The sequence below is a fragment of the Corvus hawaiiensis genome, chromosome 13 (genome assembly GCF_020740725.1).
Source record: "Corvus hawaiiensis isolate bCorHaw1 chromosome 13, bCorHaw1.pri.cur, whole genome shotgun sequence".
NCBI lineage: Eukaryota > Metazoa > Chordata > Aves > Passeriformes > Corvidae > Corvus > Corvus hawaiiensis.
The window spans coordinates 20,933,421-20,951,277 of record NC_063225.1 but is presented as its reverse complement, the minus strand read 5'-3'; the positions used below and the strand labels follow the sequence as shown (position 1 = coordinate 20,951,277).

The 17,857-nt window shown below is 47.6% G+C and overlaps 1 protein-coding gene across 10 annotated transcripts in view; it reads left to right on the top strand.

Moving 5' to 3' along the window:
• NEO1 (neogenin 1) overlaps positions 1–17,857 on the top strand; it is a 171,998-nt gene that overhangs the window by 100,933 nt on the left and 53,208 nt on the right. For all 10 annotated transcript variants that reach the window (XM_048318236.1, XM_048318233.1, XM_048318232.1 and 7 more), the window contains exons 6-7: positions 3,372–3,526; positions 4,293–4,413. In XM_048318236.1, the coding sequence (XP_048174193.1) occupies positions 3,372–3,526; positions 4,293–4,413 (276 nt within the window). The remainder of the gene's footprint in view (positions 1–3,371; positions 3,527–4,292; positions 4,414–17,857) is intronic.

Below are 17,857 nucleotides of genomic sequence, written 5' to 3'. Positions count from 1 at the left end.
GACTCACCTGCTGATGTAGGTTGGGTTGCCTTATTTTTTTTTTTTTTTTTTAATCTTTTGATCACTGTTGTGATCAAAATATTTTCTTTGATCTCCACAAGGGTGGCAGGGCTCCCTGGGGGGTGTGAAATTCTGTTCGAGCATTTTGCCTTTTCAGGAGTTGTTCTGTGCTGACACGAAGAGGGGGCTGAGCTGCCAAGTCATCTTTGAAGTTTAATTGTGTGTTTGGGAACAGAGCACATGATCTTCCCTTACAGATCTGGTTTTCTGTGGTAATTGGCTCGTTTGCTCACTGGTCATCAATTGAACTTGTCTACCACAAACATCTGTACTTGCATTGTGTTACTGCTAAACACTGACATGGTTAAACCAGAAGAGTGTGTTTGGAAAGCATTTATTAATTCATTAACTGGGAAGTAATTGATAAAGTGAGCACTTCTCATGTTATTATCCCTTTGTGAGCAGCCTGGCATTTGCTCCATGAGCCAGAAAAGCAAAGTCACTTTGAAAAAATAACATGTTCAAATTCTTAATCTCCTAAATCAACACTAATTGAGAGCAGGTAGGAGAATATCTACTTCAGCTTCCATTTTTGTGTCAAAAAAATCCTGACTCCTACGATTCACATCCTCTTTCTGGATGACATCCCGAATTGGAGCAATATCAGTTGCCAAATATATTTGAGTTCTTTCCAAATGTCTTCATTACAAGTTAAACATTAGTGGAGAGCACAGAATCAGAACTTTCCTGTGGTACAGTTTGGGGATTCAGGGAGGCCCTGGCACAGGGTGCCCAGAGCAGCTGGGGCTGCCCCTGGATCCCTGGCAGTGCCCAAGGCCAGGCTGGACATTGGGGCTTGGAGTAGCCTGGGACAGTGGAAGGTGTCCCTGCCCATGGCAGGGGGTGGGATGAAATGATCTTCAAGGAACTGTCCAGCCCAAACCAGGCTGGCATCCCATGATGAGTTTTTCATACGTTTTTGTGCTTTTGGCGGTGGGTGCTACTGGCCTGTGTCTCTTTGGGTTCCTCTGGCAAGATTAATACGTGGCTAAGGAATTAAAACTCACCTGTAATGAATGTTCTGGAAATGGAAGCATTGTACATTCATGGAAAAACAACTTTTCCAATTCTCGTATTCCCCTTTTTCAGCTCTGCAAGCACTGCAGGAATCGATCCGTGCGTGTGAGGACAGCCGCAGGCAGAGATGGAAGGGAAATGAGAACATAAACTATTGATCAGGCAGGCTGAACAAAATGAGTCATTAGTTAAAAAGGGCTAACGATGAGCGGGCAATGATTGTCCCAGGCTGGCAGGGGATGATGCATGTGGGAAGGGCAGAGGCAGAGCGATGGGTTGGGTGAGGGATTGGCTGCAGTGCTGCCATGGTATTTATGCCATTTTTCAAGGCACTGCTGAGACACAGCTGAAATTGCATGTAAATGATTGAAACTCCACGGGCTCCGGAGATGGATTCAGGCTGGAGCACATCCAGGGGGTTGTGAGGAATTGTCACAGCAGAGCAAAGCAAACACGACTTGTTGAGCCGCCCAAAATAAGGCTGGGATACGGGAAGGGAGGGAGCAGTAGCACAGCTTGTAATAAATAACCATGCTGAGGATAAATACCAGGGAGGAATAAAAATCATTTTCATAGAGAATAAATTACAGCAATTTGGTGGCAAATAAATTCAGAAGAGAGTTTTCAAATGTCAGAGTTGTGTCTGGTGGTAGCAGCCATCAGAGAGTAAGCACAGAAATATCTCAACCTTTTTAAGGTGGAATTTATGGTGTGTTTGGTACGAAATTTTTGGGAAGTTGGTGTCTAAATTCACAGGCAGCTGGGCTCAAAAACCCCAGCCAGGTTTTTGCTCCCATGTGAGAGCTGGAGCAGTGAATGGACAGCTCTGTGTAGGTTTTCACCTTTACCTGAGAGTTAAACTACCTTCTTACTGTGAAGTATTTCCGTTTATTAATGTTCTCTTTATTCATTTATAATCCAAAACATGAGGGGGTTGGGGCGGGGGGGGAGGGGTGCTGCCCACCTCCAGCTGTTTTTAAAAGTATTAAATCCACCTACAAACCTTTGGGACCATTTCAGAGGAAGGAGTAAAACATGACCTAGGATTCCTTATCCACAGCACCAAAGAAACCCTGTTGGGAGGCCAAGTGTGTAAACTGTTTGTCTAAACCCCGTGGCCCTTCCATATTGACTTTCTTTGCTAAATATTAAAGGGCAAAAGGCTACGTTGGGCTTTCCTGGAACTCCAACAATCCGAGCTGCCAGCACAAGTCAGAGAATTGCCCTGTGTCTGGGAGCGTAGTAAACACAAATAAACAGGCTGGTGTTCTGTACAAAGAGGATACTCCAGGAATAGGCACCTGCAGGGCTTGGTGCTGCTGAGCCAGGTGAGTGCAGAGGCCCTGGATGCAGCTGGAGGCTTCGTGGAGGCTCCTGTAGGAGAAACTGTAACGTGTCTGTGCACCAGTCACTGGGGGCTGGTGTTCCCAAAAAAATCCCTATCTCTGAGTTTGTGTCATTTTAAATATATTTGACTGACTTAATCTGACTCTGAGGACGTAAGGACATTTAAAAGGCAGCCAAGATCCAGAGTAGCACCTTTGGTGCATGTTGTAAGTGGAGAACTTCTGTTCTTCACAGGATTCGCGTTCAGAGCTTCTGTTCTGCTGTGTTTTAAGTACACAGCTTCCCTCCTCTGTATCCATGGTATCACTGTGGGACAAAGGCACGTGGCTGCTCCTGGACATGCTGTTTCCTTGGCTTCCACAGGCCAGAGAAGAAACTCCTGGGATCAGTGCAGCATTCTCCGTTTGGTAACCTCAGCTCCTTCACAGGAGCACGAGGCCATGGTGCCCTGGGAAAGTTTCATCTCAGTTTTGTGTCCATTCATTTTTAAAAGTACTTTTTGATATAATTACCGCTTTTGTTTTTGTGTTGACTCGCACTCCCTGAGGTTTAACTTTGCACTTTATGCACCTCATTTATTCTTTCCATTTCTTCTTTCACGAAGTCTCAAGAAGTCATTCCCAATTGGCTGGATCCCAGGATGGTTTGGGTTGGAGGGGACTTTAGAGGTTGTGTCATTCCCAGCCCTCTGCCCGTGGGCAGGGACACCTTCCACTGTCCCAGTCTGCTCCAAGCCCTGTCCAACCTGGCCCAGATGCAATTCTGAAAACTCCCAGCTTGTGTCGGTGTCTGTCAAAGCTGAGCTGCAAATTCCTGCTGCCTTTGCTGCCACTCGTGCCCAAGGACCCCGTCCGTCTCTTGGTGTCGAGCTGGCTGTGTGTGAGCCTGTCAGGTCTCTTTCTCTGGGTGTAACATCATCTTCTTGTCTTTCTTCTTTCACCCTGAAGTTCCCCCCACGTTCCTGAAGCGCCCTGCGAACATCTACGCCCACGAGTCCATGGACATTGTGTTTGAGTGCGAGGTGACCGGGAAACCAACCCCGACCGTGAAATGGGTCAAGAACGGGGACATGGTGATCCCCAGTGACTACTTCAAAATCGTGGTAAGTGCACTGTCCATCTTGCTGGTTTTTAGGCTGTTGGCCTGTCAGTTCTCCTGCACATAGTCATGGAAATTGGAAATTCCCATTCTTTTATGGGACTTGCTTCCTGCTTTTGTCCTATTGATGTTTGGGGCCCTCAAGAGAAATGGTTGCTTGAGTCCCTTTAATGCACGTTGCTTATACTGTAAGAGCTGATGTCTTCATAGCTTGGGCTTTCCAGGAGAGTCAGGCACACAGAGTGACAAAATGCACTGTCAGAGTAGGAGCTCACCACGACCTGGCTGTGTGTGCTGCAGTCCGTGCTCTGTAAAAATTCCAGTTTCAAGCAGGAGCTGCAATGGAAATGTAACTGAGGTGTGGGTGGTGAGTTTGGCACATGGGTGCTTCTGCAGGGAGATTTTAGATGCCGTGGAAGGCGTTATTGAGACATAGGTGAGAAATGAATGGCTGTGTAACTGGGTGTACCTGGATTGTGGGGCTGGGAGGTTCAGTCAGTGCCCAAAATACCACCAGAATGGCTGGGGAAACGTTAGGATTTGCCGGTGCTTTGTGATGCTAGAAAATGACAGCCATTAGTGAGAGCTTCTGCTGCTTTTGATCCCCTAGAACAGAGGATTCAGTGCCAGGGAGGTGAAATCTGGGAACTCCAAAAACCTTCCCAGGTGCTGTCAGAAGTTTCTCCTGCCACAGTAATTGCCGTGCTGACACCGTTGGTTTGGCAATTGCAGCCCATTTCTAAGTGTTGTTTTCTCCCTTTGCTCCTCAGAAAGAACATAACCTGCAAGTTTTGGGGCTGGTGAAGTCTGATGAAGGATTCTATCAGTGCATTGCAGAAAATGATGTTGGAAATGCACAGGCTGGAGCCCAGCTGATAATACTTGACCTTGGTAAGATAAACTGGGACAGCAGAGAGCCAAAAATAGGGAGGGACCATTCCAAGGGACCTTTCCCACATGGGGGGTTCTGTCAGTAACTCAGCTCGAGCAGGGTGATTTTTTTAAAATGATGAGTGATCCAGTCTTGTTTTCTGAACACCCAGTAAGGAGAATTTAAGGAATTCTACAGGATTCACCCTGTAGTTTGAATACTACTTGGTGCAATAATAAACCGTGGTCAGAAATGCTACATGCTGAGGTTTACAAGCAATAGCAGAATAGCCAAAAATGAAAATAGTCACTAAAATAAATCACAAACCTGGAAAAGAACTCCTTATGGAGCACACCCCAAATCACGTATTTTATATCAAAATCATTCCAGTGTCAGAAGCTTTTTTCTGCTATTAGTGTAAGAACCAGTGAACTTTGTCATTCCTGCAAACAGCAGCTGCACATCTGGTGGGTTACAGCTGCAGTTTAGGTAAATATTTGTCCCCGTGCTCCAGTCAGTGGAACTCCTGCCAGTGCTCCCTGTACAGGGTGCTGCATTGCATGGCTGGGGTGGCAAAGCAGAACAACTGGTGTTATGACTGAAGACCCAAAAAAAGAGGTACTGCAAATATCATCACTAAGGCATCAGCTTGTTTTGCTCTTTCAGGTCACACGGTTCTGAAAAATAATTTCTAAGAGACCGAGGAAGAAAACCACTACTACAGAGGATGAGGGGAGACTAGTCAGACAAGAAAATACTAAAGCTATACTGGGGAGGGACTTTGTGTTGTCTTTTTGGAAGGGGATTGTTTTAAATTCTAATTTCTTTCTTATTTGGATGGAGAGGATTTAGGAGAAACAGTCTTACCTGTGGCTGAAGGTTTGATGGAACTTCACACCTGTGGTTTGAAGAGGTGTGAATCTGCTGTCCCTGGGTTTGGTGTCCAGTGTGCAGAGAGTAAACTTAGGAATGAGCCATAAAGAGAGATTTCCCATTTATTTTCCAGTTGTTTTGTAGAGTAGCTGTGCACTTATCATTTCCTCTGAATTCCTGTTTGGATCTGGGTGTGTTTCACTGCTGGCTGAAGAGCCACAGGTACTCCCCACAATGATTTGGGGAATGCAGGGTGCCCTCTCCTGGGGTCAGGAGCTTTAATGCCTTGGAGCAGTGTCAGGAATCTGCATCCAGCACTGCCCTGCTGTCATCATATTGCCAGAAAAATTATTAAAAGTAATTTAATTTCTGCTCTGTGCATTAATCACCTGAGTGGTTTGCAGCCCTTTCCAGCGGAAGCATTATTCCATATTCTGCACGTTTGAAAACTCTGGATAATGAATGGCCTTGGCTTTGGGAGCCCTGCCCAAGCCTGTGCTTGCACCCAGTTCCCAGCAGTGGTTTCTAAATGACTCTCACTGTTGTTATTGGAGTTCCTGTGGTCTCACTCCTCTTCCTTTCCCTCCGCTGCTGTTTGTCCAGTGGTTTCTCCTTCCTGCTCCGCTCCGGCACCTCCTCAAGGACTTTGCCTCACAATGTCCTTTCTCTTTTGCACGCTGCCAGAGGATTTGGGATGCAGTGGTGGAGTCTCACTGTGGGTGTGGAGACACACCCCGAGGCCCTGGAGCTCTGGGGCCATTGAGATGCTGTTCTCCAGCAGTGGGACACCCCCATGGAACACCTCTGAGGGGACATGGAACTGTGCTGTGCAGGGGGGTGTGACAAGGGGTGCCATGAGGAATGAGTGTGATCTGTGAAAACTGGCAATTCACCGGTGGAGGAAATACAGATATTTGGGTTTAAAATACCTTCTCTCAATCCGTGAGCAGGGGAGAAGGAAACTCTTCTGGGAAAGAGGGAGAAGGTATCAGTAGTCGCAGCTGGCTTGGTTTGAAAATTCAAACCCCTAATTTGAGCAGAAACTATTTTGAACATTTCAATCATTAATTCAGAAAGCTTTTTTAAAAATTATTTCATAGCTGCTGATGAGAAATGCCAACTTCGCCAATTTGAAAAGTAACTTCAGTGAGAAAAATGTTGATTAAGTGTTCATCAAAGGTCTTCCCAGTTAGCAGCGCTTCCCTTCCCGTGCTGTTCTGTTTGCTCCTTCCTGCTGGAATTGGCAAACATCTGGCTATTTACAAACCATTTCTCATTAGCCCTTTTGCTTATCAAATTGATCTTGGATGAACTAAATGCAAATGAGAAAGTGGAAGCCCTGGGGAGTTGCTTGGGGAGGCCACGTGAGTTCTCTCATCCAAGTGAAGCCCCACATCTGTGTTTTGTGCTCCTGGAAGGCTGTGTAAGTTTGAATTGCAGTGAGGGAAAAACATTTGTCTGCTACAAAGGGAGGCTGGCTGTGTTTGGACAGATTTCTGACTTGGGGGGAGCAGGAATTTGGAGATTCACCTTCTGCACAGCGTGGGCACAGCCACACAGAAACCTGTATAGAGTCTATCTGTGACTCTCATCTCCTGCAGTGAGCTTAATATAATCATTGATCAGACATAACATCTTAGGCTGGGCTTTTTTGTGTTTGGAGTGAGTTCTGGGTAGCTTTTAGTACATAAGAAAGTTAATTTGTGGAAAATGTTAAAGCAAGAATCGACTGGCAGAAGTGAAAGGCTTCTTGAGTGGCTTTTCTTCTCAGCTGTGGTAATTCTGTTAATAAATCTAGAAAAGTTTGCACCTCGGAAGGGATTGGCCATACAGAGTCCACAACTCCTGCTTTTTCAGGAATACATGAAAGAATTGTGGCATTGAGAGGAGAGATTTTTAGGACAAGTGTTTGTAATTGAGAAGCTTGGAAGGATAGAAGAGGGAGGAAGATTTGGGTCAATGGTCCGAGTTAAATCCTCTTTATCCCCTGTACTGGACACCAGGTGTGGAATTCTGCAAGGGATTTGAAAAGCCTCTCATGTGCTTTCCAAGCACTTTGGGGTTTGAAGCTGTGTCCCTGTTTCTCAGACTCTGGCCCTGGACACTCAGGGCCTTTCAGAATTTCGCTGGAGCTGTGGCTCTGCTGCCTGCTCTGCCTTTCAGAAGAAGGAAGTTCCTCAATGACCTCATTGCCCTGCACTTGCATTTCTCAGTCTCGATGCTCCTCTCCTTGCCTCCTTGATGAAGAGATGAGTGGTTTGATGTCCTGCAGGCGCCCCCACAGAGGACTCCTGCCTGTCCCAGAACCTCCGTTGTGTCTTGGGAACGCCTTTCTCAGCAACCTCAAATTTCTCCTCCCTCTTTTTTATACAAACCCAGCTTGCTTTACTTCCAGTCCTCATTGCTCAGCCCCTGAGTGTCCCAATTACAGGGCAGATACACTTAATTACAGCAGAGCCATTCCTTGTCATCACTTGTACAGCATTTCTGTGTGTGCTGAGTGAGACCCTCGGGTAACGGAGGCATTTGGGGTTTCTTGGTCCTGTAACCCGGCCTTGTCCGGGGAATCTGGCCCTGCTCACGCTGCCATGTGGGGACTGGGAAAAGAACAGGTGGCAACAAGTAGGAGGAGGGAGGCAGATGGTTCCCTGTCACCCTGTGTGAAAGGCATTGACGAGTACTCAGGCACCGGGGAGAAACAGGAGCGATGCCTGAACACTGGAAAGCACAGCCCTGGACTGTAAACAAATATGCCACGTTCTGGGAGAACAATTCCAAACCATTTTGAAATTTTTCTTTTGAAATCATTCTTTCAGACGCATGGGGTCACCTTCAGAACTGCAGGGGGGTGCTTTGTGGGGCTTTTGTACTTTACACCACAAAAGTGGGTTTTTTCAGTATATTGTCAATTGTTCAGGAGTGAGATCTGGGAGTGAATGAGTTGGGTACTGTGTGCTGTACTACTTGGTGCTGTAGGAACCATGTCAGGATTGTTTGCAGTGGAACTACCCATTTCTTTAAACTGAGTTTTTTCATGAGAAAAGGTCTCTGTCCAAGCAAAGGTATCGTACATATGCTTAATTACTCCCAGCATGGGAAGCAAGGAGGAGGAATTAGAAATCTGTGTGTAGTTGTAGAGCTGTGAGGCTTTGGGATCGTGGAGACATCTGGGGATGGCTCCAAGGGATGGGTGCAGGTTCTTCAGGAAGGAGGGGGCAGGGAAGCAGGGAACTGGGTCACACTTGAGGGCTGACTCCAATGTTTCATCGCTTTGGAGAGGGTGATGAGCCACCTGGGAGCTCTGGCACAGGGATCAGTGGATGGAAGGGCAGCAGGGTCCTGCAGGGCAGGGAGGAGATGGAGCTTTTTAACCCAGCCCTGGCACTCGTGTGGGTTTCAAGCCATGGGGGTGTGCTGGGGTGGCAGCTCCGTGTGTGACAGGCAGCACAGGGAGTTTCTGGAGTACTGCAATTTGTTGTCTGTGTCTGGCTGGCCAGTGGAGCTGAGAATTCCAGCCTTGAGCTTTCAGACAGGAGGCTTTGGCTTGTTTGGGATATTTTTGGTAGGTTTCCATGGGAGACTGTTAGTGGACAAGAGGCAAACCATTTGATCCTGAAGGACCAGAGCACGGGAGCCTTTTCAAAGCACAGCAATGGTCTGCTCCACAGGGCAGGGCTGAGTGTGTGTGTCCAGGAGACCGGGAGGGATAAAGAAGGAGCTGCCAACTGGGCTCCAACACTGAGTGAAAGCACAGAGAATCCAGAATCAAAGGCAGAAAATGGCCTGGATGTGTAGGGATGTAGGAAAGGCAAAGCTCAGCTGGAGCTGGAACCTTTTCGGGGAAGGTTATGGAGGCCGTGTTATGGGTACATGAGAGGGATGATGACTGGGAAAATCCAGCATGGATTTGCCAAGGGCAAACTGTGCCCAGCTGTTCCCGTGGCCTTCTGAGATGAAATGGTTGGACCTGTGCTTGAGAGAAGTGGATTTTGTTTGCTTTGCCTTTGGTGCTGTCCCCAGGGGTATTCCTGAAACTAAACTGGGGAAATCCAGACTGGACGGTGGGATGTGTGGGCAGCTGTGGAAACTGGGAGCATGTGAGGTACTGGATATGCTGAGTTTGGTTAACCCTGGACACCCTGCTACTGCTCAGGCAGGGATGGGGACGCAGGGCAGGTGGTGGTGGCAGGGAAAAGCTGCAAACGAGGGAATTTCTGGTCCCAGAAAGCAGTTTCCCCGGGAGGGGAGCTGCAGTCCAGCAGGCTGCCCAGGGAGCTTTGGGAATCTCTGCTCTTGGAGATACTCAAGGCACATCTGGACAAGGCCCTGAGCAGCCTGGCTGAAGGTGACTCTGCTCAAGGGGGGTTCAGGTGAGCTCCCAGACCCCCAGAGCTGGTCCATGGTCCTCACACCCTGTGAGGCAGGGTGGGGATGGACCCTCTTGGTGTTGGTGCTCTGCATGGAATGGCCAAATCTGACAATTCCATGGGATGTGTTTCCTGCTGTTCTCCTTGGGAGAAACACAACTGCCTGGTGTTGATGGCAGTCTGACATCACAAACGACGTTTGATTCAAGTCTGACACCACTGGATGATCTCAATTCCTCTGCTGAGTCGCATTCCATGGATCCTAATTCGGAGGGAGTTCTGAAGTCCTCGTTCATTGCCCTACACTGGTGCTTTCTTTAAGCAATTGAGTTCTGTCCAGGCCAGTTGCTGCAGAAACAATTCCATTTCATGTTGGTACCTCTCTGCCAGGGTTTGGCTGTGAGCTGTGTCCAGTCTTGGAGCACTGAAAGGAGCTGGGTGGGCTGAGGGCTTCTCTGACCCCCAGAAAGGTGGAGAACATCAGGAATCTGATCCAAGTTTCCCAAAGCCAGCATGCTTCAGTTAAGATTGTGCTGAAAATCTGTCATTTCTGTACTGCAGATGGTACTGGACTGTTGGAGGTCACTTCAGGCTGACTTGGAGATTCCCATTCCTTACGCAGAGGCCATTTCAGCTTCCCTGCACTGACTGAAAAGATTCCCAGCTATAGTTGGATGTCAAAGGCAACGTCAAAAGCCTTATTTCAGTCAGGGTAGATGAAATACGCAGTGTTTTCCATAAGTGTGAGTTTCATTATGCTGTTGTAGGAGGCAAATAGAAGTTCTTGTTGACAATTTTTGGCTCCTGCTGAAAGAAATGTAAAAGTTGGCACTAACAGGCCAACTGTGCTCTGCTTTGAAAAGCTCAGTTACACATTTGGGTATTTGCCATGTGTAAAAAATCACATGAATAGGGCCTTGCCTGGTTCAAGCCCCGAGGCAGACTCCTGTCATGTCACCCATCAGGACCTATTTTGGATGATTTCACAGATATCAGATGTACCTTCTCAGGCTCTCTCACTTGTAGAGGTGATGCTTTAGAGTATTTTTTAGTCACATATTGTGAATGAAAGCATCCTCAGTCCATGGAATTCTGTGGAGCTCTTGGAGACTACAGAAGTACTTGAACAATCTGCAGGGTGTTGTGAATGAAATGCCAGAGCAAGATAAAAAGAGTTTTTGGAATAATAGAGGAGGACTTTGGGCATTCCTCTGCAAAGTCCTGTGCGTCTTCTCTCAGACAGAAATGTTCTCATGTTCCTTCTGCCTTGTCCAATTTTGCATGTCTTAATGAAGGAAAATGGGAACAGGTCCCTGTGGTTTCCAGGTGTGGCTTTCAGGAGTCTCAGTATCCACCAGGGAAGAAATGATTCGTAGATGAAAACTGAGCAGGGAGGCTGCAAAGCCTTGCAGACAAAAATTGACATTTTCTGTCAAGAGGAGAAAGTACTCAAAGGAGTGAACTGTGGGTTTTGGGGAGTGGGAGATGGTGGTGGACCTGGGCTGGAGCTGGGTGTTCAAGGTCCCTTCCAGCCCAAAGCAGCCCGTGGTGCTGGGAGAGCAAGGTGTGTGCTGAGGGCACTGCCTCTGCTGGGCTGGAGACCGGGGGAGATGGGGAGAACCTCTGCTCTGATGGAGGGGGAAGATCTGAAAGTGGAGAATGGAAAATCCAGCGGGATGAGCATCATCAGAGCCACGAGTAGCAGGGGAGCCTCCTCCCTGCTTTTGTCTGGTTTATATCCACACATCCCTGTGGGTTTCCACTCACCAGGGTTAAGGTTTGTCCCTAGAAAGCTTTAAAAGCAGCAAATGTCGAATTCTGACCTATGCTTGGTGAGCACTTAAGAACTCCTGGCAGTGCTGGGGCTTCCCAGAGCCGAGAGCGTTCCCGAAGTCCCTGCCTCCATCCCGGCCCTCCGGCATCCACCCGGCGTCAGATGGATGGTGCAGGAACAGCTTGGAAGCCTCATTTGGAGAGTTGTGCTTCAGGAACATAAACAGCATCTGAAATCACAAACTGACTTCAAACAGTCACAGCCAAAGCCAAGCTCAGGGAATGTTTTGTACTGGTTGTGTACACTCCAGTGCTAATTTTCTGTAAACACAGCAGTGTGTGCTCCTCTTTAGTGCTGAAAGAGTGGGGTTTTTGGGTTTAATTTTGATTTTAATTTACATTACTTAGCTATTATTCCTCAGGGAAAGGCAGCATTTGTGTTTCTCATGGCTGCATGTCTGTTCAAAATGGCCTGGGAGCTGTTTGAATTCAGTCACTTCCATTTCTTGACTCAATTCCTGTTTAATAAGTGATCTTTATTTATTCCCTGTTTATGGGCCCTGCTTATATATAGTCTTACTGAGAAGCAGAACTGATTAAACCACCCTGGATCCCAAACTTCTTCAACATTTAACTTGATGAAATGGGAGCTAAGCAGTTCTCAGTAGCCTATTCATGTTTAAAGCTGGCACAGGCTTTGAATAAATTGCTCTAATTTAGATTAAATTAAGAACAGATTAATGTTTGCCAGCGTGCCGTGAATCGCAGGGAGGCATAACAGCATTTATATTGTGCTTATTAGTTTTCATTTCTTGTTTTATGACTGTATTTACAGTTGGCTTGGCAAAGAAATGGGAACCTCCTGATGGAATTCGTACGGGGTCAGGCGCCGTGACTTCGGTTTGGGCCCCCAGACAAAGGGCTGTGGGGATGCTGCTCGTGCAGCTGTGCTTGGGAACACGGCACTGGCACCTTGAATTTTGGTTTTCACCGGGGGAATTAATGGCTAAAAGGTACTTGAAGAAATTCCATGTCTTGTTGGGAAAGGAATGATCCATAAGGAATGGTCAGTGGAGGCAGAGCAAGGGCCTGTAGGAGTGAAAAGCTTCAGTGTGTTATGACAAATACACAACACACATTAATACATGTTTGCTGTCCTCCACCTGCATTATTCCATATTTATTGTCCCTCTGCAGAAGTGCAGTGAGGTAGGATGTGTATGGAAGGCTCTGAGTCCATTTTATCTCATCTCCTCTGGCTAATCCTGAATTCCCGAGAGAGTTTCTCAGCCCCATAAAAGTCTCTTGGCCACCAGAAAGGCTGATTAATAACAGCAAATGCACCTCCCTCAGCAGCACTGAAATCCACCCATTCCAGTTATGTTTATCCTCATACTCTATATATTCCTGGCAGCTTGGCTGGATGATGTCATGTCAGGAGTGCTTTTTCCTGGGAACAAAGCGGTGCCGCTCCGGACACGAGCCCAGCTCCGGCTGTGGGGTGATGGCTGGTGGCTCCTCTGCCTGGCTCTGGCTCCTGTTACAGGGGAAAATACAAATAACCAGGGGCAAGAGCAGCCACTGCAGTGCATCACGAGGGCTGTTGTTTTCAGTGGCTTTGCTTTTTCCATCCCGGGATGAGTGGAAGGGCAGGATTAGCTGCAGCTTGATATCCGTCACAACTACCAAAGGCATTTCCTCTGCCTCTATTCCTCACATCCAGGGCTGTGAAGATTGACAGAAACACCCTTAATTTGTAATTGATCCCAGGCTCGTGTTGGAAAGGAAAATATCAGATTTTGTCAGTCTCGCACCAGCGGGGAGAACAAACGGGTGGGGTTGGTCTTAATTGGTTGCTTATATTTCAGAGTTGCTAAATTATACAGGAATAGCAGAGACAGCTGAATGCCATTTGGAGAGAATGAGAGGATTGGTTTTCACTTGGGCTGAGTGGGGAACAGGACTGAGGCTGATGAAGATCTGGAGCTGGCAGAATCCCCTGGTACTTATTGATGGGATAACCTGCATGGGCTCGTGGGCTTTATTCCCTAAGGAAATGCCATAAATCTGACAAAGAAATGTAATTTATAATAATGTGTGTTCAGTATTGAAACCAGCTGTAAAATGTCACTGTTCTCACTGCCATAGAAGAGCCTGGAGTGGGGATTTCTTGTTCTCCTGGTTGTTTCCCCTCTCCTATTGTCTCTCTTCTCCCCAAAAAGAAACTGGTAATTGTGGATCCAGAGCCTTTAAAGGACAGATGGAATCTGTGTGGTTTTCTGGTGACACACCAGCACTGCAGGTGCTGAAGGAAAAGAAAGAAGGAAGAAAGTCACGCCTGGATCCAGATCACAGCTGACTGGGGATGGGCATTCCGCCTTGGCCCTTCTTCAGCACCAATTTACATTTACAAACTGCTTTAAAAACTTGGGGTTTAGGCATTTTTAACAGTGGTCAGTGACTACAGCAAATCCACATTTAAACGTTGCACCTCTTGCTATAAACCCCGTCATGTACTTGGGGTTTATTGGGGAATAACCTCCAATTCTTGTGTGCTGGGAAGTGCACACCAAATTCCCAAGCCTCTGTGCTGGGAAAAGCAGTTGTATTCTTAAAATACTCACGGGCTTCACTTTTTCTGTTAGAATTAGAAACAGGAGGAAGTGAGTGAACACTACAGCTTTAAAAACAGAAAGGAAAAAAGTGTTATTTAAGAGTTTATAAGATTCCCAAATATCTTGGTACTCCTCTAGTTCCTATAAAAATGGGTGGGTGTGAGGTGGGCAGCGAGGAGCCTTTAGCTCCTCCTAAAGGTGGCCTTTAGCAGAGGAATCCAGTGAAAATTAATAAAATATCCAGTCCCACATCTAATAGTGCTGCTCTGCAGGTGGTTATGGGCTAAAAGAGGAAAGGGGAGCTTGAGGGGTACCTTCTCTCCCTTAAAAATACTGATTGTGTAGATATAAACCTAAATGGAAGGAAAATAGAGTATGGTAGGTAAGTGTAAGAGACAAGTAGTTAAATAAGCTGTTAATAATTAGTTTTAATAAGTTTTTTAAAGAGCTTGGAGAAATAAGGACAATTTTGAGTACAAGCAGCTTGTTCAGCCTCATCTGCTGCAGCTGCAGTTTGGCAGAGTTGGTGCTGCCGAGTTATTCCAAGTGTCAGCAGCTCCCAGACAGAAGGAAAAGATCTCCCACTTCCAAGGTGTTTCTTGGAGAAAAGCAGCCCTGGACAGCAGCAGCGTTTGTGTTCTGTGGGTTCCTTTGTTTCAGGTCAGGCTGTTACTGTGCTGTTGCTTTGAAAATACATCCTGAAACAGTTGAGGCATGCTCATGGAATCGCAGGGTGGTGTGGGCTGGAGGGACCTTAAAGCCCATCCTGTCCACCCCTGCTGTGGCAGGGGCACCTCCCACTATCCTGGGGTGCTCCAAGCCCCGTCCAGCCCGGCCCTGGGCACTGCCAGGGATGTGCTGGTGCTGCTCTGCCAGCACAGCAGTGATTCCTGCACTGCCTGCAGGATTATTGGGGATTATTGTGCACTCCCAGAGCTCCCAGCACTGCTGAGCCCTTCCCTCGGGAGTGCCAGCTGAGCATCCCTGCGGGTGCCACAAGGGAGAGGTGGGAAGGGAAGAGGTCTGTGCAAGGGCACCAGAGGAGTTGTTGGCAGGGCCTGGGGGAACCTCAGAGCGATCCTGAACTCCTCGGCTGTGCCGTGGCTGTGCAGAGCTGAACCCTTTGACAGGACACGGGGTTTTATTCTCCCTGCTCCGCAAAGGCTGTGCCTGAGCAGAACTCGCTTATTTGGGAATAAAGTCACAGCTCTGCTGCTGTTATTAAAGTCAGATTGCAGAATGCTCTTGCAGGCTCTGCTGCTCTCAGGAGATTTTTTAATTCTTCAGAGGAGTTCACGTGATGAATGTTTACAGTAAGAGAAGACCCTGGCCAGGGTTCTTTGGGGGCACTTCCAGGCAGTTTCCCTGCCTTGAGTTCTATATGTGGGTTTTGTTTTGTGTTTTTGATTCTTTTTCTCAAGGAGGAGTTGTTAAAAAAATATTAATTTTTTTTAAAACATTGAATATTCACTACTGAATTTGAAGGTCATACCCATTATTTTGCAATGTGTGTTATGGTTTGAATTTCTTTCCAATGACAGAATGTGTTTCAAAGCAGTTTTAAACTCCTCGGGGACAGGTGAGGTGTGTTTGGCTTATTTCCCTTTTTTTAATAACCTAAGTCTCATGACCAAAATCCCTGCAGGACTTTTTTCCTTTGCATCCTCCCCTGGAGCACTGGGATGTGGTTGGAACCAGGGGGTTCCTGCTCCATTTCCCTGGAGCACGTCAGCAGGGCTGTCACGCCTTTTTAAGGGTTGTTTTATGAGACAGGAAAAAATCAAATTGTTTCCTCTACACCAAAGCATTTCATGGTGAAACGGGAACGGGAGGAGGGCTCGTTATCAGGAGGGGTTTTATGACTTCCTTTGAAACACAGGCTCCCAGTCAGAATGTGTTTATCACTGTATTTATATATCCCCATTGATTGAGCACCCAGCAGTGTCCGTTCACAATGCAAAACAGAACCAAATAAATGCCTAAAAATCAGAATTGCCAAGTGTCAGTTAAACACTTGCTTGTTCTGGATTTTTGGGGAGTTTTCTGCAATGCTGTGCATTGAGTGAAGAGTAAATAACAGCTCTCGATCCCAGTGGTGATGTAAATTAATCTAAGCCAATTAAAAATTAAAAATAAGGCGTTTTGCCCGCTCCGGGCTAAATGTGTCAGCACAGAGGAATAAATAAGGAAGCATCTCTGTTTCATTTATGAGGAAAACAAGGGATATTGGTGGGGGAGGGTCTGTTCCTCAGGGTGGGGGTTGAATTTGGGTTTTTAAGTGTGTGAGGGACAAAATTGATTCCAAGTGTTGAGTCGGGTTCTTGTCCTCAAACCTCTCCCTTGAGTGAGATGATCCAGGGGAATGCTTGTGTGGGGTCAGCTCCTGGGCCCATGTGCTCCATGTTTCCCATGGTTCCTGCAGGATTCATTCCCACATGGATGCCCTGGTCTGTGGTCCCTGTGGTTCCTGCAGGATTCATTCCCACATGGATGCCCTGGTCTGTGGCTCTGTGATTCCTGCAGGATTCATTCCCACAGGGATGCTCTGCTCAGTGGTTCCTGTGGTTCCTGCAGGATTCATTCCCACATGGATGCCCTGGTCTGTGGCTCTGTGATTCCTGCAGGATTCATTCCCACATGGATGCCCTGGTCTGTGGCTCTGAGATTCCTGCAGGATTCATTCCCACATGGATGCCCTGGTCTGTGGTCCCTGTGATTCCTGCAGGATTCATTCCCACATGGATGCCCTGGTCTGTGGTCCCTGTGGTTCCTGCAGGATTCATTAACACATGGATGCCCTGGTCTGTGGCTCTGTGATTCCTGCAGGATTCATTCCCACAGGGATGCTCTGCTCAGTGGTTCCTGTGGTTCCTGCAGGTTTCATTCCCACATGGATGCCCTGGTCTGTGGCTCTGTGATTCCTGCAGGATTCATTCCCACATGGATGCCCTGGTCTGTGGCTCTGAGATTCCTGCAGGATTCATTCCCACATGGATGCCCTGGTCTGTGGCTCTGAGATTCCTGCAGGATTCATTCCCACATGGATGCCCTGGTCTGTGGCTCTGAGATTCCTGCAGGATTCATTCCCACATGGATGCCCTGGTCTGTGGCTCTGAGATTCCTGCAGGTTTCATTCCCACATGGATGCCCTGGTCTGTGGTCCCTGTGGTTCCTGCAGGATTCATTCCCACATGGATGCCCTGGTCTGTGGCTCTGAGATTCCTGCAGGATTCATTCCCACATGGATGCCCTGGTCTGTGGCTCTGAGATTCCTGCAGGTTTCATTCCCACATGGATGCCCTGGTCTGTGGTCCCTGTGGTTCCTGCAGGATTCATTCCCACAGGGATGTCCTGCTCAGTGGCTCTGTGATTCCTGCAGGATTCATTCCCACATGGATGCCCTGGTCTGTGGCTCTGTGATTCCTGCAGGATTCATTCCCACAGGGATGCTCTGCTCAGTGGTTCCTGTGGTTCCTGCAGGTTTCATTCCCACATGGATGCCCTGGTCTGTGGCTCTGTGATTCCTGCAGGATTCATTCCCACATGGATGCCCTGGTCTGTGGCTCTGAGATTCCTGCAGGATTCATTCCCACATGGATGCCCTGGTCTGTGGTCCCTGTGGTTCCTGCAGGATTCATTCCCACATGGATGCCCTGGTCTGTGGCTCTGAGATTCCTGCAGGTTTCATTCCCACATGGATGCCCTGGTCTGTGGCTCTGAGATTCCTGCAGGTTTCATTCCCACAGGGATGTCCTGCTCAGTGGCTCTGTGATTCCTGCAGGATTCATTCCCACATGGATGCCCTGGTCTGTGGCTCTGAGATTCCTGCAGGTTTCA